The sequence below is a fragment of the Paralichthys olivaceus genome, chromosome 2 (genome assembly GCF_024713975.1).
Source record: "Paralichthys olivaceus isolate ysfri-2021 chromosome 2, ASM2471397v2, whole genome shotgun sequence".
In the NCBI taxonomy this organism is placed as follows: domain Eukaryota; kingdom Metazoa; phylum Chordata; class Actinopteri; order Pleuronectiformes; family Paralichthyidae; genus Paralichthys; species Paralichthys olivaceus.
This window is the reverse complement of record NC_091094.1, coordinates 28,964,579-28,990,849: the sequence shown is the minus strand read 5'-3', so window position 1 is coordinate 28,990,849 and position 26,271 is coordinate 28,964,579. Positions and strand designations below refer to the sequence as shown.

At 40.3% G+C, this 26,271-nt stretch overlaps 1 protein-coding gene and 1 pseudogene across 2 annotated transcripts; both read right to left on the bottom strand.

Moving 5' to 3' along the window:
- Nucleotides 1–8,876: 8,876 nt before the first annotated feature.
- LOC138405485 (uncharacterized) lies at nucleotides 8,877–10,459 on the bottom strand (annotated as a pseudogene).
- A 7,423-nt stretch (nucleotides 10,460–17,882) lies between these two features.
- On the bottom strand, nucleotides 17,883–25,693 carry chia.1 (chitinase, acidic.1). Of its 2 annotated transcripts, none has more exons than XM_069514414.1 (12): nucleotides 24,022–25,693; nucleotides 23,696–23,778; nucleotides 22,610–22,639; nucleotides 22,303–22,507; nucleotides 21,151–21,207; nucleotides 20,845–21,010; nucleotides 20,234–20,358; nucleotides 19,801–19,924; nucleotides 19,152–19,334; nucleotides 18,718–18,834; nucleotides 18,403–18,529; nucleotides 17,883–18,214 (listed from the first exon to the last, which is right to left on the bottom strand). In XM_069514414.1, the coding sequence occupies exons 2-12, from the start codon at nucleotides 23,712–23,714 to the stop codon at nucleotides 18,006–18,008; spliced, it is 1,362 nt and encodes a 453-aa protein (XP_069370515.1). In that variant the 5' UTR covers nucleotides 23,715–23,778; nucleotides 24,022–25,693; the 3' UTR covers nucleotides 17,883–18,005. The 2 variants fall into 2 exon arrangements, with proteins under 2 accessions (XP_069370515.1, XP_069370518.1); XM_069514417.1 differs by having other exon boundaries at nucleotides 23,696–23,774.
- Nucleotides 25,694–26,271: the final 578 nt, after the last annotated feature.

The window sequence follows — 26,271 nt, the reverse complement described above, 5'->3', positions numbered from 1 at the left end:
GCAATAGCAGCTAAGTTTGGGCTTTTATACAGTTGAGTGTGCACAGAGAAAGAAGGAGGTGTAGCAGCATTTGATAAATTGGGGTAATAAAGTCAAAGACTACTATAACATGTTTTGATAAGATCTTGCTAAGTCTGAAACATATGTAGGCAATAATTTACTCAATGCAGCACTCTGTACACATATTATCAGGTTGTAATTTAGGTCAGTGGATGTTTCACTGATTATCATATCATTAATCAGCCAAATTACCTTAGAATAATGTGGATCATATTCCTTATGAGGGTGTTATTACTGTTGTTATGGTCACTTGACTAGAGATAAATCTGTAACTTTAAATAATCTAAAAGTTAATCAATTGAAACTGAGCAATGGGTGTATCTTGACAAGGAATTGTGAATAAGTGAGTAACTACAACAATTAAATGTTGATGATTATTTAAGTAATTAAGTATTTTGAAGTGATTGTTATCACATCGGTTTTTACTAAATGTTAATATTTCATTAATATGTAAAACTGTGCGATTAACAACTCTGAGAATATATTGATTTTTTTTTTGTTGTTGTCATTATCGGATATTGGTTTATTTTGGAGACATATATTCCTTTAGGAAACATGGAGAGATGGAGGGAAATGGTATTAGAAATTGTTTCTTAAACAGAAATGAACCAGAGATGTTGTACTTACAAGGTATGTATCTTACATCATGTCAACATCAGAAATTAGTATTATATTGAAGTACAAAATGTAATATTATTGTCACTAACAGACTGACAACTATTTTATTTAGTAAGCAAGTAATTGTTAAATTTTCATATTTTCTTATGTCAAAATAAAATAGTGCTGTATTTCAAATAATTTAAACTTATTTGTACAGTTATGGTATAAATACTTTCCCACTGAATCAACTACTGATAAACCTGCAACACGATGCAAATCAAAACAAATACAAAGATACATTATGCAATAACTTAAGACAGCCCAAGGCTCTCCTGTTCTACTCCCTACAGCAGATTAACAGCTTGATCACTTTATCTCTGTACTTTGTTGCACACCGGCCATGACCATTGACCATCAAGATGTTCCGCAGCTGTCCATTTGGCTTTATGGTCCACAATATTCCATGGCTGACAATTAGATAAGATTGGAGCTGGCTGGCAGACCTTAGAACACTCAAAGTGGTGTCACGCACAGTCTCAAGGAAGAGGACGGACACCGTAACACCTCAACAGTCAGTAAACCTCAAACATTTACAGTGGGATGACAAGGGTAAAATTAGCAATTCAATTATATGATTTTTTTTGCCTGGTGCCAAACAAGGCACTAAGTCAAGACCTCAGAATAGTGTAGAGAAAAACCCAACAGCTCCCACAACTAGCAAACACTTTGCAACAGTGGAGAGACAAAACGTTTTAATTGGTAGAAGTTCTGTTTAGAGTTAAAGTGAGCAGATTCAACCCAATAGTTATTATTGTTGAATTATTTAGGATTATATTCAAGCAGGGTAAAATGTGTGTGCAGTTAAATATGTTTTGTTTTCTAAAAATCTACATGGAATAACCTCAAATTCTATAAAACCATTAAATAGAATAATAAACCCTCACATTTCATATATCTCAACTCTTACTAGTACTTACTTGTCCTTCTTAAAAAACTCTTGTACTCTACCTTAATCTGAGATCCATGATGGCAACATGGAAGCAACTCAGTCTACATTATTGTTAAGTGTTCCTCTGTTTTTACTAACAAGTCTTTTAAAATTGTATTATTCATACTGAATGAGTGTAATCTCCCTCCTGCACCATCTAACTGGAATATAAACTGACTGAATTCCTCATCTCTCTCCAAATCCAGCTGCACTACTCAAATCATGTGACATACATGATGTGACATACCTCACTCTCCACAATCATCTATAATACTCTATTAGGCAGTCTATTTAAGTAGAGAACAACTCCCATTACTCCCTTTGCATTTGGCATCACTTCAATGATGGCGTTCCATGTCTGTCAGCCAGTTGCTCTCCTCTAAAATCTAAACTTTTCTTCAATTTCTAGCTTCCTTTTGATGCTACACGCTTTATATTAGTGTGGAAAAGGGAGTGAAGTTTGTGATTGATTAGTTTAGCATTTAGCCAATACAATCATGGAGAAGCCATCAACACCACCCTGGGATACACACACACACACACACACACACACACACACAAACAAAGGCCCCACACAATTAAATCAAATAAACAAAAGTAAAGAAAAAATCCCAAAACCAGATAAAGTTATGCCAGTACAATAAACAAGAACTTAACTCATACAATTATTTCAAAGGACAAATTAAATCTAATTAATCAAGCCATAACAGGGGCTAAATCAGATACAATAAACAAAGGAACAGAACATAATAAAACCCCACAAATTAAACAGACAGGTATAACCTAACCCAAAAACAAAAGGCAACAAACCCTACTCACATGCACGCTGTCGGTAAAGCACTCTGACGGGATGCTTCAACGAGCCAAGTCAAAACAAACAAAGCAAAACAAAACGTAAGATTCAGCAACACAAGATAAAGCAAAACTGGCACAAGTACAGAAGTACAGCCCGGCAAAGCAGCAGTGCTCTTGCAGCGCGTGATGAGCCGACACAGCTTTACAATGAAGCGGCCAAACACCAAGCTGGGCTCACTGTCCCTATAATCATGAATGAATCTGGAATTAAATACAATAGGGGGAATCATAATAAAGCTGGTGCAACAGTGGGCTACATAGCGATTACTCCCTGGTGTCACTTAGCAATGGGGGGGGGTTTAAACACAAATATGGTTCAAACATTTCTGCCACTCTGATACCTGCGTCAATCCGGAAGTCAAACGGACTGGAAACAGGGAGAGCCGTCAGCATCAGGGGAGAGCTCAGGAGACAACTACAACTATATATAGTACTCCTGTGCTTGTGAATGGCTGACAAAACAGAGTGATCAAGAGGGCAAAGCGCTATCCTGCCACATTTGAGTTGTTCTAAATTATATCATTTATTGGGACCAAGGATTTTAACTAGCCGTCGCCTGGATTTTAAATACAAACCACCTCAAGTTCTTCATTCATTCACTTGGCTAGCTGAAGCAAACTGGCTGCCAGGTTCCTTAACTGGGCGGCTAGGACAGCTGTTTTGCCTCAAACTTTGGATTAATCTCTGAGAGCTTTGTGGACTTGGACTATGGATTCTCTGTTTTAAGCACCTTCATGGACAAACTAACATTATGATGGCTGGATAGGAGTGAGTCTTGCAATCTTACTGTGTCAATGCTGAGGGAAAGTATTATTTCTCTGAAGGCTGAACTCAAGGAGAAAGACAAGCTCATCATGGGCTTCACCACTGTCACCATGACTCAGGCATCACACATCGCGGTCTTGAAAACCTCTGGTTGCAGTTTTAACCTGAATGCAACCAGGCCAAGTCTGTTCCGCTCCAGGGTCGGTGTGGCTCAGTGCCACCGTCACAGGAGTTCCAGATCCCGAGGCTACTCCAGTACAGCCTGATGATCCTGCTATCACTCCAGGTGTCATACCGCAAAGGCCCCGACTGCTCCTTGCCAACAGGAGCAGTGGATTGTAGCTAGCAAGGAAAAGCATGGTGCAGGATGCCTGTCTCATCCACATCAAGACCTCCAGCTGTCCAACAGATTTGACATCCTGAATACTCCGGACTTTCCACCTCTGGAAGAAGTCCCACTCCATCCTGCGGTCAAGTCCTCCACCTCCGCCCGACGCAGGTTGTTGAAGGAGGCTGTAATCAGGCATTGCTCTGGAGGTATCACAGCAGGGAATCCATCCTCTATGGAAAAAGATGCTGCCTCGCTTCTGCAGCCTACGGTCTCTTCCATTCCACGCACCGGTGCAGAGACTCTCTCCAAGATCGTCCAAGCCAGTAGCACCCTTGTGTCATCTAATCTCTCCAACTATGCTGATAATCGGAGACTCCATCGTGAGAAATATCTGCTTCATTAATGCAGTCACACACTGCTTTCCTGGAGCTACAACAGCGAACATCATCGGAAAATTTCCCAGACTCATCACCTCACATCCAATGACTATTAAAAGAATAATAGTCCACATCAGATCAAATGATACCAGTCGCCAGCAGTCCGAGTAGACAAAAGCCAACTTCATCCGTCTGTTTGACCTGCTGAACAGCACTGGAAAGTCTGACTTCATCTCGGCTCCAATTGCCACACTGGGTCGTGGAATTGGTCGTTTTAGCAGGATCATCAGCCTCCACACCTGGCTCCAGTCCATATGCTCCACTCACAATATTGGTTTCATTCACTTCTTCAACTTCAATTTATTCTAGAATCTAGAATTTATTCTAGAAGGTAGTTCTCACCCAGTTGCAAACATTTCTATTCAACAATAATGCGTATGAAAAATGCATGTTGTCATGTCTGAAAAACACTGTAGGGATTAAAGGTAGAGCACTCAGGTGGTTACAGTCATACTTAACCAATAGGATTTTCTCTGTCCACCTGCTCCACTTAAATGTGGTGTACCTCAAGGATCCGTTCTAGGCCCTATCCTATTCTCCCTATATATGCTGCCCCTAGCATACATTTTTGGAAAATACAATGTCTCTTTACACTGCTTTGCAGATGACATACAAATATACTTGCCCCTGAACCCTGAAACGAAGACTTCACTGCAGCCCTTGTTTGACTGCCTAAATGACATCAAATTATGCATGAATTCAAACTTCCTCAAATTAAATGAAAATAAGACTGATTTTAATGTATTTGGACACTCTGAAATGCTGGACCCTTGGTCCCCTAGCTCCTAATATGCACTACACCATGAAGAGTCTTGGTGTTAATTTTGACAGTTAGGGAGCCGAGATCAGCCACTCAGCTCCTTCTGGACCTACCTAAAACCTAAAACAAGGCTCATAACCAAAGGTGATCGCACCTTTGCAGTAGCTGTCCCAAACTTATGGAACAACTTACCACTCCAATTTAGATCTACCCCCACTCTTTCCCATTTTTAATCACTACTAAAAAATAATCTGTTCTCATTGGCCTTCTCCTCGAGTTCAGTAAGTTTTTGTCCCAAGTGATTTTATTATATATCTTATCTTTATTTTACTTTATTTAAATTATTATTCATTCTACTTTCTATTTTATTCTACTTTTTACTCTGATGTATTGTGTGTTACGGTCCTCTTTGTCCACCTTGACTTGTGAAGCACTTTGGTCAACCAAGTTGTTTTAAATGTGCTATACAAATTAAATTGACAAAATTGACATTGACATTTGATTGCCCTGCTGTTGTGTCAGTATTGCTGACAGTTGCTTCAGTGTCTCAACTGTTGACCTTGTGACCGTTGTGCCTCCGGACTCTGCGAGTTGCTTATCTCTCAATCCGAATGAAGTCCACTTTATTCCCGAAACTCGGGCTCAGTCCAGCATTGCTGACAGTGTGTGTACTGAAGCTCTGGCAAAGAAGCCTTGCTGCTCCACCAACTTCTCCCAAACCTGCAGATATTATCCGTCAAAGGCAAAAGAAACATGACTGTATCTTTTGAAGCTTACATCCTGTCCCCTCTGCTCAAATGAAATCTGCACTTAACGTTATGAATACAATAATTCAATCTACATCCCCCCTGCACATGATTTAAACAACACTGTCGAGCCGGTGTACAATTTAACTGGGGATCATGGCAACTGGTAGTATTTGTTTACACTTTCTGTGCTCCAGATGTTGTCTGTTGAATATGTGGTGTTCAAGCTTGCAGATTCGTGATTTTTAAGAATGTCATGTGGTGATAGTCAATTGAGGACTGAGAGCTTTTTGTGTTAGTATCATCTTCAGACAAAACCACTTAATTGTGGGGCTAAATAGAAATAAAATCCCACCATGGGAATCGATACACTGTGGTCCACTTGTTAATGTTAATCATGACAATGATGCTACCCACTATGCCACTGATCAGGCTGAGAAGCAGCATCACCTTTATGTTCCGATCAATTCCTGTGAAGCCTGTGAACCACTCACCATGTATTATTGTTTCAAGGAATACGCCTGTATTAACTTGTGACAGTCACAACTTAATTGTAGACTTCACACATTTGGACACCACTGTGCACATGTGCTTACACAGTGCACTTATCTTCACGAACTTCTGCCATGGCACTATTAAAGTCACTGTAGATTTGTTTGTATCTTCTGTTTCTTATCTCTTCTTTTCCTCATCTGACAAAGGTGAAAATTCCAAAACAATAAAAATACTGTATGTGAGTTAAAACATATGTCAGGGTGTGATTTGTGATGTCAGTTTGAAACCCAGTTTGGTTTCATTTTATCCTAATTGCATGTCTTAATTATTTCCATTTCTTAATTTATTCTTATGGTTTTACCAGTATTTATCTCTAGTTACATTTGGGTTTTGTGTGTCACATGATTTTATTAGTTTTATATTATTGCATGGTTTTATGGTTTTTATTGTTTTTATATTGCATGTTTATGGATTTGCTGTGACTTGCATGCTTTGTTTTGGACTGAGGATGAGTTAAACAAGATCAGCTGTGATTAACTGGACCAGTTTATTAAGGACTTTGGCCAGCATGCGGCTCCTCTGCACCACCTCACATGTAAATACACACCTTTACAATGGACAACAAAGTGTGATGCAGCCTTTGAGTATCAGCCTTATTTCAACTGCCCGTTCAAAATATATACAGCTGCATAGATTCAAACATTACATAAGGGATCATAAGCCTCTGTTGGGCCTCCAAGGCATGTCGATTGGCCACGACTCCACAGGAACAAGAGCTAGATGGATATTGGAGCTGGACCCTTTCAACTGGGTCATACAGCACAATGATGAACAATGGCATACTAATGCGAATGCTCACGGCACTGTCCGGATCCTAGGCCTGACACAGTGGAAACCACCACACATAACACATCTAGCCAAGTGAATGTGGTGAGCTCAGACAGGTAGTTGAGTGATTCGCAGATATACAATTCATGGCCTCAGTCCCCCCCAATGAACACCCAAATCAGGGACTCCTCCACAAGAGGGTGACATGTGGACATGGACAGTGAGTCAGATGACTTTTCCTTTATGCATTCACTTTCACAGGATCAGACCGAAATTTAGACAGCCCTGATGGGCTGCAGCACCTTCCTAGAGGCCCTGCATCAGCACATGACAGGGGGGCATGACATTGTTGGCTCAGCTCACACATACACATGCAAAAGTATTTCCCATCGGATTACTCAATGGAATAATCGATAAAGTACCGGATTTCCAAAATAATCGGAAGCTGTGGCCCTAAAATAGTTATATGTTCTATATCACTTTGTAATGTGTCTGTTTTTCTTTTCTCTTGAGAAGATAACAGACTTTTGTGAGTCACAAGGTACTGCTGGCCTTTCAATCTCATTTGTAAATGCTTTGTAAGGCATAGTCCTCCACTTAGATGAGGTCATTCAAAATACTTAACGAACAACTAGTAACCACCTGAATTAATCATGAACTACAGTATTAATAAGTATTTACAAACGATTTATTAATGAACTCACCAACCATGGCTGCATGTCTAAGTCATTACATGTATAAATGCATGTACAATTGTAGAAGTAAATAGTTTATTTACCATATGCTTACACTTTCTAAAGGCTCTTATTACCTATTTACAACTCCTTAATATCTGGTTTATAATTTATATATTTATGTACAAAAAGTTAGTGAATCATTTACAAAGTATGGAAATACAATTATTAAATGCATTTTAGACTATCTTTTTCATCAAGAACAAACCATTTACTACTGTGTTTTTGAATTACTTACTCATGTCTAGGACAGAATATATACAAGGAAGATGAATATGCAAAATGGAATAAATAATACATCAGGATTTATAGAAATGGAAAGGTGATGGTGGAAGATGATGTTAAACTGTTAAACAAATCTATAAGTGAGTGAATTGATCTGCAAATATTTAGATATTGCAATTCTGGTAACAATATCAACCCCGTCATTAACAGCAGAATGGAGTAATTGGATCAAGTCTACTTGAACGAGTGTCGCAGTGCTGTGGACCTTCTCAGCTGGAACTGAGATGGTTCGGCGGGGTCAAAGATGATGTGAAGCTTCTTCTCAAGGCACTCTTCTCGGGCACAGGATCTCTTTCGGAGGACTCTGATAGTGCAGGTGGCATATTTATGCTGATTAATTAGGTTCTATACTCAACTTTGACTAAGACTAAAGAAAATTTGCATTGGTCTTACGACATAAAATCTTCAAAAATATTTCAAAAGATTAACAAAAGTAATTATTTATACTAATAATGGCTTGCATGTATGTAGCACCTTTCACAGGATCCAGGGACACTTTACAAATGGCTGTGAGTACAAAAGAACAAGATAGAAATAAACAGTGGGATGGAGTATTAACTGAGGCAAAACGCCTTAGTGAAGAGTTGGTGCATGAGGATGTCAATAGATTCTGCGTTGTGTATGGGAGAGAGTTTCAGAGCCATCCTCTGTGCCGCTTGTCTCGTAGTGATGGTGGATGTTGCAAGGAAACCTCTCCAGCCATCCTCCACAGGGCAAACTATTGCTTTCCAGAGGCACAGCTCTGCCTTAAATGCCATGTCTAGTTACTGCAGCCTTTTCCTCTGCTTCAACATTTTCCTATAAGTAATGTCGTGCAGGGTGTTTGACCAAAGTATCACGTCAAGTCTTAGGTCTTAGGGTGGTAGTGACAATGTGTGATGGAACTGTAAACCACTGGCCAACGTCCATCAACTATTCTGTCCTGGATAATACGTGAGCTGTATTTGTAGACAGATAGCTAACAAGAAAGACCCAGTAGGCGTGATTCCAGTTTGTGAACGATTTACTGAAATCTTCTGAGACTTTTTTTGTAAACTGCAACACAATAAAAATAAACATAATGTAACAATTGAAATTAAATATATGTAACAACACTGGTCACACTTTCTTCTTTCTTTTCAGGTTATAAACCAGGTAAGTACAACACAATTACATGAGTCTTACACACATCTTTTTACAGTATGCTCATACAGGTAAGTAACAGCGTGAACACAGTAAATGGTGATAATAGTTCACACATAAACATAACATACAACATAAATGAGGCCTGAATTGAATCCACCTATGCTAATAGCTACACACCTGTTAGCATTAGCATTGTAAGCACTATTTTACCAACTAAACAAAGGGTTTTTAACTCTAATGCACTTTCAACAACTTAAATGAGCTAACAGCAGCCATACTTACTGATGGATCTACTCCAAGGCCTAGACAACAACCACTCCGTGGTGGAGCACAGCCTGCTTGTGTTATGTGTGTGAGTGCACTTCTCAAGTCAGACTTTTCCAGGCGCAATACCCTGACATGCCACTAGGGGGCCACTAAACATTGTTAAGACACTGACAGGAGTCAGAACACTCCTCGCTTGGTATAATATGTTATACCACTGTTTACTCTTTCACCTTTGGTATAAGTAAAACAACGTCACTAATGGGCCTAAGATACTCTTTAAGAACACCTTGACTAAGAGTCTTCACCATAACTTTATGGACCTTGGAGTCCGAACTAGGAACGGTCTTAACTATACGACCAAGTGGCCACTCATTACGTTTTGCTTGAATGTCTTTTATCAAAACGATGTCACCCTCCTGGAGGTCAGGCTTCTCCGTGGTCCACTTCCTCCGTGGCTGAAGAGTTGCCAGGTACTCCAGTCTCTTTTCCAGAAGGCGTCTGCCAAGCTCTGAACCTGGCGCCATTGTACCTTACATAGGTGGTCCAACTCAAAGTTTCCTGGAGGTGCAGGATTAGCACTCGCCTTCTGGGTTAAGAGAGTGGCAGGTGAGAGCATTTCAGGCATCTCGGCATCATATGAGATTGGGACCAGCGGTCTGGAGTTCATGATGGCCATTACCTCAGCCATCAATGTTGTTAGAACTTCGTGGGTCAGTCTGGTAGGTCCATCCTTCACCAGCAGTCCGTCGAGAATCCGTCTAGCCACCCCTATCAACCTCTCCCAAGCTCCTCCCATTTGTGAGGAATGGGGAGCATTAAAGGTCCATGTGCAGCCTTGCTCTTGCAGGTAGTTCTTGATCTCAGGGTCGTCTGTGTTAATCTGAAGCTCTCTGCATGCACCGATGAAATTTGTGCCTCTATCCGACCTTAGGTGTTTGATAGGTCCACGTATGGATAGAAAGCGCCTCAAGGCATTGATGAAGCTCGAGGTCGACATGGACTCAATAACTTCCAGGTGGACGGCCCTTGTACTTAGGCAAGCGAAAATGACAGCCCACCTTTTGCTGTTAGCAGCTCCACCTCGCATCCGCCGAGTTGTGACACTCCACGGACTAAACACGTCCAGACCTACATGAGTGAAAGGCGGGTCTGTAGTCAGTCTGTCAGTGGGAAGATCAGACATTTTTTGAACCTGAACCTTGCCCCTCAACTTCTTGCAGATGACACATTTGAATATGATGCTGGAGATGAGACTCTTCCCTCCTACTATCCAGACACCAGCGGTGCGCAGTGCACCCTCTGTAAAGTGATGACCCTGGTGGGCTATTTTATCATGATAGTTCTGGACTAGGAGAGTGGCTACATGATGGCCAGCTGGTAGGATAAGTGGGTGTTTTTCTTGGTCTTCCAGATCTGCCCTGTGAATCCGACCTCCCACTCTGATCAATCCACTCTCGATCCACGAAGGGATCTAACTTCACAAGAGGACTTTGGCAGCGAACTTTGATGCCCTGAGTTAGACATTTTAGCTCCTCCTTATACACATCCTCCTGCACTGCCTTGAAGATGTGCACCTTCGCTTGAGAGTGCTCTGTGGTGAGCGGCTGGCCGCATTGATGCCATCCCTTACATCTATCAGACTTCGTCTCTCTGCAGAATGACTTGGCTACATGAATGAGACTTGCCATGCCTCTTACTAGATTCTTCCAAACAGAGAAGCGTTCAAATCTTGTTGCTCCAAGAGACTGCTCTGTGACCTTGGTTACAAGACAGGTGACTTGAGGCCGAATGTCTTTATCTGCATCTGGTTGCACAAGCTCGAATGATTCTGCCTCAACATCCTGATTTGGGCTCAGCTGACTGAGAAAGGGAGGGCCAAGCAACCAACTAGATGAAGCCAAGTGAACTGATGGAATTGGCCTGGTTCCATGGTCTGCAGGGTTTACATCAGTCAACACGTACTGCCACTGTTTTGGTTCGGTGGAGCTCCGAATGCGAGCTACTCGGTTAGCTACATAGGTATAGAACCTCCGTGAACTGTTGTAGCCCAGCACAATGCGACTGTCTGTGAAAAACCTGACTGCTTGCAACTCTACATCCAATTCAGACTGGATCAATTCTGCCAGCTCCACCGCCAAGACTGCTGCGCACAGCTCCAGGCGTGGTACGGTGTGCATAGGGTAAGGAGCGAGCTTTGATTTTCCCATTACAAATCCTACATGCCATTTTCCATCAGAATCCAAGGCACGCAGGAAGGCTACAGCAGCTATAGCCATCGTCGAAGCATCTGCAAAAACACATAGTTCTGTCCATTTACAACATGACATAGAGACTGGAATGTATGCTCTCTGAATGCAAACCTGCTCCAGCTCAGTTAAGGAGTTGGTTCACGCTTTCCACTGTTTCTCTTTCTCCAGAGGGAGAGGTGTGTCCCACTCGTACTGTTCTGAGGAAACGTCTCTCACCAATGCTTTGCCTTGCACTGTGATGGGGGAAGCGAATCCAAGGGGATCATAAAGAGTATTTACCGTGGACAGCATGCCTCTCCGAGTGAATGGCTTTACATCTTTTGACACTCTAAAGGTGAAACTGTCAGTCTGGAGTTCCCAGCTTAAACCCAAACTCCTCTGGAGGGGCAATGGGTCTGCACCTAAATCTAGATCCTTAAAGTCACTTGCTCGTTCTTCCATAGGAAAGGCCTCCATGACCCTTGGGCTATTTGAAGCTATCTTGTGAAGTCTTAAGTTGGACTCAGCCAGCAGGGCCTTGGTGCGCTGCAGAAGATTGATAGCTTCAACCTCCTTGGCCACTGAGGCGAGTCCATCATCGACATAAAAATTTCTGAAGACGAAATGCGTTGCGTCTGTACCATGTTCAGTCTCTCCATGTACTGCCGCTTTCCTTATCCCATATGTTGCTACAGCTGGGGACGGGCTGTTCCCAAACACGTGCACAGTCATCCAGTAGTCCATGATCTCCTTGTCTGGATCATTATCTCTGTACCACAGAAACCGAAGGAAATTGCGGTGGTCCTCTCTGACCTTGAACCCATAGAACATCTGTTCTACATCGGCTGTGACAGCTATTTGCTCTCTCCTGAACCTTAGTAGAACACCAACTAGAGTGTTGTTGATGTTGGGTCCACTGAGAAGCGTGTCGTTCAGTGATGTTCCTTTGTACTCTGCACTGGAATCAAAAACCACTCTAATTTTCCCAGGTTTCTGGGGGTGGTAAACACCGAAAGTAGGTAAATACCAGCACTCTTGCCCTGGCTATAGTTGAGGAGCTGGTTCTGCCTGGTGGTTGGCAATGACTTTCTCCATAAAGTCAAAGAAGTGCTCTTTCATGTCAGGTCTCCTTCTGAATGAGCGCTGGAGAGAGAGGAGTCTCTGGGAGGCCTGTTCTCTGTTATTAGGAAGGGGCTTGCGAGGTGAACGAAAAGGTAATGGTGCCACCCAGTGGTTTTCATCATCCATGTATACTTCATTTTCCATAATTCTGAGAAAATTGTTATCCTCCACTGACATGGCTAGTTTGTCATCCTCAGGTGTTTTCTGAAACACACTCTCCCCTAGACCATCCTGACACATCTCTTGAAAGATCTCCTCACTGTGCATCAGCATTTGAAGATTACGCTGGCTTGGACCTTTAAGCCTCTCCTTTATATGGATGTTGTTGGTGCATGGCTTAAGGAAAGAGGAGCGTCCATTTTGAAGGACATGTGTCTTGTAGGCGTTGACTTCCTCTGTCTTGTGTGCACCACCTAAGCACAACTCTCCAACTATGACCCAGCCAAGGTCAAGGCGCTGGGCGTAGGGTGAGTTGTGAGGCCCATTACGCTGTTCACGTACCTTATGCAAGCTCAAAATGTCTCTGCCTAACAGAAGGAGAATAGGAGCACTGATGTCAAGCGGAGGGATCTTGTCAGCCACAGGTCTGAGGTGAGGAAAATATTGGGTACACTCAGGGGATGGGATCTCTGATCTGTCGTCAGGCAGGTAGTTACATTCCAACAAGGTGGGAAGTGTCACCTTGGTTTTCCCGTCAAGTGACTCCACTATGATGTTACTCGCTTTCCTCCCTGCAGTCTCCTATGTGCCGGAGCATGTTTTAAGAGTGTAGGGGGATGCACTGCTGTCAATGTCTAATAGATCAAAGAATTGTGATTTTACTAAAGACCTGTTGCTTTGGTCATCTAGTACTGCGTACACCCTGTGACACTTGCTTGGACTGTCGGCGTGGTAAACCTTGACCAAGCAGATTTTTGAACAGGATCTTGTCTTGGGGGCGCCACCACATATTTCTGTACACTTGGAAGTGACTATAGGGGGTGTAGGGTCTTCACGCTCCCCGCTTTGCTTGTCCTCAGGTGTATACTCAGCCTGCTCACCAAGCGACCAAGGAGCTGGACCAGGATGCATCGCTGAGGTATGCCTCTCACTTTCACACTCCCTGCACTTAAGTGTGGCCTTGCAATCTTTAGCCATATGCTTGGTACTGGCACAACATCGAAAGCAGATTGAATTCTCCTTTAAGTATGTTTTCCTCTCATCAAGATGCTTTCCTCGGAACCCACGGCATTTTGACAGTGGGTGAGGTTTATTATGCATAGGACATTGCTTGTCTGGTTATTCTTTCTTGGTGGCTGTGCTAGCCTGTGGCGCACTGATTGCGGCAGTGACTTCAGTTTTCCTAACTGTCACAGTTGATTTTGGAAAGTATTTTGGTACTTTTTCCACCTTGAATTGGCTGGGGGGAGAGGAGAGGTTAAATGTGAAACTGGGGTCGTTGCGGGTCTTAGCCTGGGAACATACAAAGTTGACAAAAAAGCTGAATGGTGGGAAAGGGACACGATAATCCTCCTTATATTTGGATCCAGCTGTGATCCAGCGTTCCCGCAGAGAGAAAGGAAGCTTCTCGATTACTGGATTCATGCCTCTTGCCGTGTCTAGATACATGAGTCCAGGCAAGAACCCCTCAGCCTTTGCAGCTTCTAGCTCTTTTAGCAAGTCTCCTAATTCCCTAAGCTTGTGTGTGTCCTTGTTAGAGATGACTGGGAAATTATCTAATTTTGTCATTAGAGCACTTTCAATCACCTCTGGGCTTCCGTATGTTTCTTCCAAGCGCTCCCATACCATAAAAACACCTGCCCTAGGGTTATTTACGTGTACTGACCTTATCCTCTTGGCTTGAGCTGATGACTCGGGCCCCAGCCATTTAACCAGAAGGTTGAGCTCTTCCTGATCAGATAGGCTTAGGTCTCTTGTGGCTGCTAGGAAAGACGCTTTCCATGCCCAGTAATTTTCTGGGCAGTCATCAAAGGCAAGGAGTCCAGAGCTCACCATCTCTTTTCTCATAATATACTGGGCTAAATCAGGGGTGCAAGGAGTTGAAGGTGAGTATTTATTACCCTGTGCCAGGTGAGGTGCTTGAAGTGTAGCAGCTGTATGTTTCTTTTGGGTGTCAGGAATCACAGGTGAGTATTCTTGCCTTGGGAAAGGTACCCTCGGGGCGGGGGAAGGTGCGTAGCTTTCCCCAGTAATAGGTTTGTGTTCATTTTCCTCCTTAAATAACTCATACAGTGAATCTTGTGCCTTGTGGCTTGGGGATCGTGTTTTCACTGTTGTATGATGTTGGATTGGTGGAAGTGGCATAGCATCTTGAAGTTCCTGTGGAGCATGTTTATCAAATGGCTGCGTTTCTACATATTCCTTGGTGCGTTTTATTGGATCTTCAAGAGCTAAATCCTGTAACTCACCAAGCGCGCTTTTTTCATCATATTTGACTAGCGCTGCTGCTTCTTCGAATATTGCTGCCTCTTTTGATGCTGCACTAGCTTCTTTCTCTTGTTTTAACACATGAAGACTTGCCTCTATCATAGCCTTTTCTGCAAAGGATACCTTAATTTTTGCTGCTTCAGCCTTAGCTCTGGCCCTTGTTGCAGCGGCGCTGACGGACGTCCGGGTTGAAGCTCTGGAAGACTTGTGTGAAGCTGAGACTCGAGACCTCGTCTCCAGCTGAGACCGACGTTCCTCGTGGTCGCTCATCTTGCAGTGTTTTTTGTAAGAGTCTGAAGTTCTAGGCTTCTGCGTGCTGTTCACAGGTGTTTTATCATCTTTTCCCGCTGAGTGGTCATCATTTTACTATTCTGTCCTGGATAATACGTGAGCTGTATTTGTAGACAGATAGCTAACAAGAAAGACCCAGTAGGCGTGATTCCAGTTTGTGAACGATTTACTGAAATCTTCTGAGACTTTTTTTGTAAAACTGCAACACAATAAAAATAAACATAATGTTACAATTGAAATTAAATATATGTAACAACACTGGTCACACTTTCTTCTTTCTTTTCAGGTTATAAACCAGGTAAGTACAACACAATATTACATGAGTCTTACACACATCTTTTTACAGTATGCTCATACAGGTAAGTAACAGCGTAAACACAGTAAATGGTGATAATAGTTCACACATAAACATAACATACAACATAAATGAGGCCTGAATTGAATCCACCTATGCTAATAGCTACACACCTGTTAGCATTAGCATTGTAAGCACTATTTTACCAACTAAACAAAGGGTTTTTAACTCTAATGCACTTTCAACAACTTAAATGAGCTAACAGCAGCCATACTTACTGATGGATCTACTCCAAGGCCTAGACAACAACCACTCCGTGGTGGAGCACAGCCTGCTTGTGTTATGTGTGTGAGTGCACTTCTCAAGTCAGACTTTTCCAGGCGAAATACCCTGACATGCCACTAGGGGGCCACTAAACATTGTTAAGACACTGACAGGAGTCAGAACATCAACATTTCCCAGTCTCGGGCTTTCTCCAACTGACCACCCTGGTCAGTGGAGGAGGCCCTTTTTGTCCCTGTTCCCCCTCACGGACAAAAGTTGTCCTTTGGACTGCGTCTGATGTTTTGGATGGCAAGGCATTGGTAGCAGTTCTCTTTGTTTCTATTGTTGCTACTGTTGTTGAAAATTCTGTATTCATTATATCTACATTTATTCTTTACAAACTTGTGTAGTCATCCTATTAGTCATTCAATTAATTAAAACTACATTTATTCCTTACAAATGTATGTTCTCATACTGTATGACTGTGCTGAGAAGGACTCAGAAAACTACAGACAGCCTAGCTTGGACAAGATCTAGGGAGAAAGGGAAGGCTGCCAGCATAATGATCTCATGAGCAGCCGCCAAGTTGGATCGACTTGACTGACTATATAATGAGGCTCATGGGCCGTCGTCATAAGCTGGAGCCAAGTTAGACTGACCTGGGTGACTATATGATGAGGCTACAGGAGATAAGGAAAGCGCAAACTCAGCAAGTTGCTTTGTGGTGAATCTATGTACAGCACTGAAATGACAGAGGTGGATAATGGTGTTTGAAGTTGTATCAATCGTAGTGTCAGAGTTGTATGATTAATTACATTGTTAAAAAAAAACTAGTGATCTAAAGCCAAAAATCTACAAAGAAAGTGTGACATGGTTAGGTTTGGACGAATAAGAAACGTTAAAACAAGGAAGGAGGTGGGAAAAGACCCTTTTAGATCGATATGATGAACATATATACCAAGGTTTGAAACTTGTATTTTCAGTTAGGTTCCAGAGCCTGCTCAGGTTTATTGCTTGTGAATGAATAAACTCTATTGCCTTGAACTTTGATCATCTCCAGTGAATTTTTTTGAAGAGTGAAGAGTCCAGTAGAGATGAAAGACGAATGTTGAATAAGAAGTCTTATTATCTGGCCTAGGACTGGACTTTTTATCTACCAACACTACAAGGCATTTGTGTACCTGGGGTAAACAGTGTTTCAGCAGAATCCAATACATTAGAAGTCAATGGTGACCTGGACTTCAGACATAATAACAGAATCCTTTTTCAGATATAATAATAATAAATATAATAATAATAATAATAATATAATAATAATAATAATAATAAAACAACAGAAAAAACATATGCCTCCATATTGCTCATGTGGTGTCATCGCAAGCCCCGACATTCATGTTCAACTTGAAACAAGATCATTTACATGGTGTTTTAAGCCTAATTTTTTTCCTACGAGGTGCATCCACGCTTGGCTATGGCCGCTAGCTTAGCCACTTCTTCATTAGACACTTGGATGACACCACACGAGTAGTATGGAGGCATGTTATGTTTTTTTCTGCTGTATTATTGTGGGACGTAGCATTGACATCAAGTGTATTGGATTCTGTTGCAACAAAGTTTACCCCTGAAATTGTGTTTTGTGGACTCAAACACCTCACCCACCCCTCCATCAGCATAGTAGTGAGTAGATAATGAGTGAATTCATTTTTCTGTTAACTATCTCTTTACCTCCTTCTTCACTGGAGTAGAATCAAACATCATACATTTTAATCTGAGGTGCAATTGGATTTTAATTTATCTAAATTTACCTTATTTAAGCAGTAATGCTTCAGTTGAATATTTTATTGTTGAGTGATTACAAATAATGGATACGCACCAGTGCCCATTAATAAATCATTTGGGGAACTATAAATTGTATAATGCAAGCAAAATTTGCAGTTCATGTATTTGTATGCACAAGAATGAAAAGAAATGAGGCCAACTTTCATCAAGGTTCTGTTTATTTTGTTTAGGAAAGCAGAACAGTCAAACCCAAAGACCAATATTACAATGAGACAAGAATTTCCTCAATGGTATATGTTCCTGTTGTCATCCAGCACCTCGGCTCAGGGCCAGTTGCAGCACTTGCAGGAGTCCCAGTAGATGAGGCCGGCCTGGCAGTGGTGTAGGTAGGTGTTTCCCTGGAAGCATTGCAAGTAGGTGGTCTTATCAGCAGAGTTCTCATAAAGCCCATCAGGGCGGCCACGGCAATAGTCGGACAGGGCATCCCTAGTAGTGGTGGGGGCTGGGGTGGTGGTGGGTTTTGGGGGAAAGCCTGCAGAGTCACATGTGTGAAAGGAAATGTTATAAATACATTGTGCCAAAAATAATTTTGATGTCTTCTCTTTTTGGCAGAATGATGAAATAACCCTACTAATAAGTGAACAACTATTGAATCATAGAGTCAAAGGCATCCTAGTGAGCAGAAATGGCTTTCTGAGCAAGTTGAGTGACAGTTTATACCCATTGACATTCTGAGATGGTTGATCAGAGGATACGCCCCAGCTGAACAAAACGATCCACCAAAGTCATCCATGTCCAGAGTCCAAACATGAGCACCTCCAAGGTTGTTGGCAGTCATCCACTGGACCTACAGGACAACCAAATCAGTAACAAAGATAAGAAGAACAGCACCTGCCACACCCCTATTAAATAGACCTAGAACTACGCTTTTGTCTATAATATTTCTTGTATAAAAAACCTTAAGACAACAGAACCTTTGATCACAGGTCACAGGAGTGATAATCAACATTATTGAAACTGTAGGCACGTGGTTACCTTCGAAGAATAGCTTTGCTGGTCATCATAGCCCACCCAGGCACCTCCAGAGGTGGCATATGGAACCTCCTGTTCAGAGATCCATGCCACAGTAGCACTGGAGATGAAGTCACAGATCTAGTGCCACAGAAAGTTACAACATAACATAACAGACTGAGCAGGACTTCAGATGGAGTTAGTCTAAATACAGTTATGTTCACCCACAAGTTGACATAATATAAGGAAAACTGTATCTTTATGCTTAGAATTTTGAATCATTTAGTTGTTCAGGGATGTGTTTTTTCTTGTTCACATGGATGTAGATGACCACAACCCATGCTGATTGCATCAATGAGCAAACATCAGTGCCCACAGGTGCAGTAGCTAATATTGAGGAATTATTGAATTCTAGTACAAACTCAGCTGAGTATCATTTCAAATCAAATGTACTGTACCTCATAGAAGGCCCAGAAGCCAGCAGTGCGGGTGTAGGGCCCAGCATCTGCAGGTCCATTTGCTGGTGCTCCCAGGCCAGTAGTAGCACTCCTAAGGTGGTAAGTTCGCCCGTAAGTGGGGAAACCCAACAGAAGCTTCTCAGCTGGTGCTCCCTGAGCCAACCAGTGGGATACAGATGAATTCTAATAACGAAAGGAAAAATGAGATTAATAGTATATTTATATATTTAAATTAACATTGAATCAGATGCCTTAATGTAAAGTAAAATATTTGCTAGTGCTATTGATTCAAGAATGAATACATTTTGTAGCATTTTCATAATTTATAGGTTTAGTAGGAAAAAAGCTGGCATGGTGACTAAACCAAAGCTGAAAGGAGAGTCAGTAAGACAACTTATGTTTAAAAACGAAAACTTCATGTCTAAATTGAGCATTATTTCAATATTATTGTCAAACATTTAGTGAGACACTCTGCTCCTGAATGGTTAAAATCCGCTTTAGAAATGTTTCTGAAAACAATAATTAGTGTATAGATTCTAAACTTTGTTTTCATCCATTAGTGTACTTTTAACAATGTGACAACAAATACACAAACTATCAAATGCAAACACTAAAGTCAAAGAGTGAGTGTAGTTTGTGCGCATCTTACAATATTGTGATGAATGCCTGATCCAGAGTCCTCAGAGCTGCCGTACAAAGGGCTGTTATGTCCAGTGGCTGTCTCCCAGTGTCCATGGTAATCATAGGTCATGACATTGATGAAGTCAAAGTGACTGTTGGTTTATAGAGGGTTTTTTTTTTTTAGAAGATTTTCATTATTGGTGTAGAACATAGTGTAAAATGCAAGTGACAAATCTATCTTCCTACTAAGAATAAGAGGAATATTGGTATATTGGAAATATGTCCATTCAGTGAATACTGGTCTCCCATTTATTCTTATTATATTTCCTACCAAGGCCTCTTTGGGCAATATACTGTAATTCACTGTAAGTAGAACTGGCCCATTTGAATTTATTAGAATCCATTGAATTACTATATTTTACATCTAATACCAAAATTCAGTTAGGTGGAATCAAACTTACAGAGAAATCTTGCTGACTTCATAGGCTCTGTCAATGGTGGGACGTAATGCAGCAACGTTGGCTGACAGCAGCAGCTTTGTCTTCCTGTTTTCTTTGGCATACGCCTCAAAGGACTTGGATAGCTCCTGTAGGCACAATGAACAAAATATCTCAGATCCTTCACATCTGATTGTTTATGTCCATCTCCAACTATGACACACTTTTTTTTGATGAAGTGTATGAAAATAACATTCACTGGCACAACATGGGCTTATGCTGTAGTTTAACAAGGCTGACTAACATCTGGGCCACACTGGCTGAATGTGCAGCAAATGACTGCTTCGTCACTTATCTGTTGCGTCTGTGTGCTGCATGACTGTTGCAGAGCTACGTGTGGTAAATTTCCACATTAATATGCTAACATGCTAACAGGTCAGTCTTCAACATCACTACTTTATGTGTAAGATTTGTAAAAAATATCCATGTGGATCCATCAGCTTGCAGCCCAAAACAGGCTACAGTGGTGATCAATAACCAAGATGGCAAGTTGACATGCATGATACCTTGAATGGTTGTCATACATCAATTTAAATGAATGTCAAAAAGTACTAGAAAATGGGGACTATGCATACCGTGACCAGCAGAGTGAACCTCTCCTTGTCTTCCTGTGGGCTGCCATTGTGTCCTGGATATTCCCAAGCAAGGTTTAGCCCATCAAAGTTATGGGTGTACAGGAAGCTGATTGCAGATTTGATGAAGGCTGCACGACTTTCTGGCTTGGTGACCATGGCAATGAATCTAGTGAGATTGAGAAAATAAACACAGTGACATCCATTCTTGCAATAGAGTAGCAGAGGAAGGGTTCAGATGTCTGAGCTGAATAAGTGTCAAGTACATTGAGAATGTGTGTTGGAGACAGGCATTTTATTTGTACTTACGGGCTCATTCCTTTGGCTGTGCCTCCAACTGACAGCAGAGTTTTCAGTGCTGGATTGCTAAAAGCAGACATTGTTACATCACAGAGTTATGCTGATGACAATGCAAAATTTCACTTTCTGTGCATGTTTACTTAACTTATTGGCCCACAACATATATCAACATTACTCCTCTTCAGTAGTGAAAAAGGCAAGGTCTTCCTATCAACAAGTTCTCCAACCTAAATGGTTATATGGCACGCTTGACTTTGGCTCACTGGAGCATTCTTGTTGTGATATGAATAATAGACAGGTATTTGAATGTTTTTTCATTAAAACTGCATTATAAGGTTTGGGAAAATATTGTTTTGGGTTAAAATGAAGTGCTACTGTTAAGGTCAAAGGACCTTTGTGGTCATGGTTACAGTAATAAATACACAGTTACATTTGTGGAACAGTCATGATAAAAAGAAACAACACTTATGAACTTGCTGACATATTACCCCACGCGTTTATTGTTCTCTATTTATATATTGTATATACCTATATGGCATTTGCTGCTGTTTAAATATATGGGTTAAACAGATGTTTTTCACCTGAAACATGTTTCAGAACATAACCTTAAACATGTTTCATGTTTAAGGTTATGTACTGGATTTGCAAAACAACCAGCAAGAGATTGTGGCTGATGAATAATGCTTATACTGCAAAATATGACTTATAATTGTATATAAATATATATATAATTGCAGTAAAGAGTCTGTGCTGGCTGCCCCACACAGATAAAAGATTTGAAATCCCAAAACTCACATATATGCTTGCTGACTGTGAGTAAGTATTATTCTTAGATCAGTACATGTTGGGCTCAGTCTCAAGGTGAGGAAATTATCAAACAGAGGCATTTGCCTTAATGATGTCAAATTATTTCTATATAATACATTTGAAATTTCCCTTCATGCTTTCAAGTAAAGACCACACATGTATGCCACATTCTATGTGATGACTTGACAGCTTTCTGATGTATATTAAAAGGTAAGGACCTAAAATCAGCACTCAATAGAACATTTACAATATTGAATGATGCCACTGAATTTTGTGTGCTTTGATCTTAAAGAAACTATATCAGCTAAATGTTGCTGTACATGCTGGCTGGCTGTACAGACTGTGTAAACTCACACTTTCTTTAAGCTGTTGAGTTGACTGTACTGCTGCTCATCATTCCACTCGACAGGGCTGATCTGGTTGAAGTTGTTGATGGTGGCCAGAGAATAAATTACATGGGTGCACAGGAAGGGGTCAATGTTGTCTGCAGTGAATTTGGCAATGCTGGGCCTGTACTGGGCCCAATTGGCCATATGGCACACCAGCCTATTGGACGACACTAAAAAAAGATGCACAGTATCAGCAACACTTTGAATCTATGTGAATTGGACTAAAAGTTTAATAAGGAGCAGTCAACACCTGTCATTAAAGAAATGCTTACCCATGTGCAGAGTGAGCAGAACACCCACTGCTGTAAAACAGAGAGACAATATGAAAGAAAAATAAAGAAATAGTATTAGTAGTAGTATTTATTAACAGGCAATGTATATGAGAAATATACTACTAAAAACTTAAGACGTTGTGTATGTCACACTACTACTTTTTTATTAGTAGTAGTAGTAGTATAAATCAAATACATTTCATTTGTAAGAACAGAAAAAATAAAATTAACAATCACCAGGTGTTCACAGGCAACAACACAATCAGCAGGAAAAACTAAAACTACTGAGAAAAGAAAGTTACCTGGTTATTTAAAACAACATTGTTACATTTTTATTTATTTGTCTTTTTATGTAATTGGCTTTCTGACTGTAAGTTTATTACTTACACAGTTCAAATAAATACTGTACAATTCTATTGTATCATACAAGTGTGCAATGTCACGATATAACAAAATATATAATAATTATAATTGTTATCATTTTTATATTATTAGTACTTTGTTTAAGTATAATTATAAATCACTAAAATATACTTTTCCTATACTAATCCATACTAACCCTACCAAACTTAATGCAATCCTCAACAGCTAGTACATGCACATCTTTACCCTGTTTGCATGTTTTTTTACTACATTAAATTTTATTTGGCATGATCCTTACTGCCCACTTCATGAAATATGCACCAATCTAGGCCATGTGTGGATATTGATTGGGTTTCTGTTTTTCTTACCATATCCTTTTTCAGTCTGTCCATATTTCCTTCAGATCACACTCTTTCTTATTTTGTTTATTATTATTATTATGGTAACACTTTATAAAAGGGAACACACAAAGTGAACATATCCAAGCACTTGATTGTAATTCATCTACAACAACTTCCTTACTTACCATCAATAAGCAGTAATTAGGAGGTTATTGAGGGAAAACTGTTCAATGGAGTAGTTGCAGAATAACGTCATGCCTCTAATATCAATGCTAATAAGCAACTAGTTAATGGTTGATATGTGTTCCCTAATATAAAGTGTTACCATTATTATTATTATTAGCATTCTGACAATGATGAATGATTGAATGAATGATTTTACCTGTGAGGAGTCTCAACATTGTTCTTCCTGGCAGTCCAACCAATTTCCTGCAGCAGTGATGATCTTAAATGGATCAGATCTTGCTGAAACAATAAGAATACTGTGATAACTGGATTATTGTAATGTTTTATTGCATTTTATGTAGTTGTAAATGTGATACTTTTAGTTTTTCTCACACACAATATATTTTAAGACTTTAGTCTCACAGATTCCTGATCATTAAAATGTAATAGATTTTGCCCCCTTTTTAAAATATAATATTTTGTTATAACATGCAATAATGCTAGTATATGACACAAATATAGACATGGTGATGATTTCGTTACCTTTTTTCTGGAGGAATGGTAGCAGAGCCCAGTGCTAGGTGGAGTTGGGTTGGATTTATATTTTTCACAGTAATGACTAATAGCTGGTGGCAAAGTGCAGCAGATAAGAGCTCAGCATGGTGGGAGTCTGGCTGACGTCCCTAATAACCTCACTTCCAGGTGAGATAGGACAAGAATTAATAGTATTGGACTTGGTGGGTGATGAACTATTAGTTCAGTTTCAAACACTAGAGCAAATAGCAGCTAATTTTCAAAGAAAATAGTTCAGATAAACAACACTTGGAATTATAATTATAAGTTGCAAGAAGGTTTTAAACAGGATTATGTAATATTGTTATGGTAGTAATGCACACATTTCTGCATTAGAATTCCAGTGTGTTTATTTTAAATTATATTTACAAGTTGCGTCCCTCCCACTAACTATGAAAAGATCCAAAGCCAAGAGTAGCTAATGTATCAACCCCATTAAACACAGACCAGTCAGTCCACTAATAAACCTTAACATTAAGCCAGAACATTCCGTCCGTGACTGAGCACTCTGACATTGTGAAATGACCTTATGGCTCCTCAATGACAACAAAAGGCTTTGAAATACACTTCAGACAGAGTATAGCACAAAAACACAAAACCACATCATCTTACAGTTTTAAGAGCATTTTTAACTGGTGAACTATATAGTGCAAAGATGAAGCAGCTGTGTGAGGCTCAACAGAATGAAAGTCAGTGATGGATATTTAATATTACTAACCCAATGTTTATAGCATTATTGGATACTATAACAAAAAGTGTATTGGGTTTAAGAGCTTATAGGCCAAGAGGAGGACCTGAGAAGAAGTGAGATTTGTTGACTACCAATATCAGTACACTTGTTCACTATGTTTTGCTTTCCAGTTGTTACAATACAAATTACTTTTTTCCTGACAGAAAAAGTATAATACAATCAAGTAGTCTATGAATCAACCACTTGCAAAGTGAAAACAATAATACTGAAAAATGTTTTTATTGGTTGTCAAGACCATTAAAATATTTAAACATGCCATCACAAAACAAAATAATTTATATAATAATATTAATAACAATAAATAAAAGAAGACAAGTTTGTTTGGACGCTATGTCCAGAATTAAAGGGCTACAGAAGAATCTTCCAGTTTAATGCACCAGCTTGTTCACACATGGTTTCTGTTTCTATCCTCCTTCACTTACCTTTTTCATGATTCCACAGCCCTTGATTCTTTGTATGTCCCTTTTTCTGCTAATATACATACACTATGCAAGGAATCCTTTCTCGGACTGCAATCAAATCAGTCATGAGTTATTTTGAATTTCCCTACGGGGATTAATAAAGTACTTCTGATTCTGATTACTTTATCAAAGTAGTGGTAACATTAAGGCTGAGTGAAGGCTACAACTTGCAAACTACATAAAAATACTTAATTATGATGTTGGGTTGTTAGGTTGCTTGTAAAAATGTGTAGGTTTCATTTTGTGTATCATTCACTTTTTTGTCCCTTTGTCCACCAAATACTTTTCTCTGACTTTCAACCATGCCACATTTTCCCAGAAGATAGAGTAGGCTGAGTGTGTTCTGTGTGTTCAACATCTAAGTCACATCTGATCCATCTCGATGAAAGCTTTGTAAAACTATGTGATGCCGTTGAAGACTGAACTCTCATGTTCTACTATGCTAAGATTTTGGAACATTTTCAGGCCAAAGCAACTAAAACACAGGTGAGGTTAAAGAAAGATGATGCGATAGAATCAAAAATATCAAGACTAGTTTTGGATCCATCCAACAGATCTAAAACAAAAGAACACATAGGAACTCTTCCAGGACCATCACAGTCCTATTTAATGTACAATAATTAACTACTCATGCACTGGTGTTGGTTTTTTGGCAGCGAATATAAACCAGCAACAGAAAACAGAATAAACTTAGAACAAAAATCAAACTTGGCTGTTTTTTGGCAGTTATGCAAAACCAAAATCAGTTCTTTCTCAATCTTGGTCGATAATCGCAACCCAGAGCATCAGTTTCCCTTCAACCCTCTGAATATTAAACTGGTCACGTCCTTCCTTTTAACAGTAGTAAAGCAGACATGTTGAATAAGAGTTCATAGATGTTAATGATTTATAACACTGTACTGATGATATGAAAACTTTCGTACCTGTTTAACTTCTTTCAGTGACTCATTCTTGCTGCCCTGGATATTTCAGATCAACCTATCAGTAAAAAGCAGCTGCAATGAACCA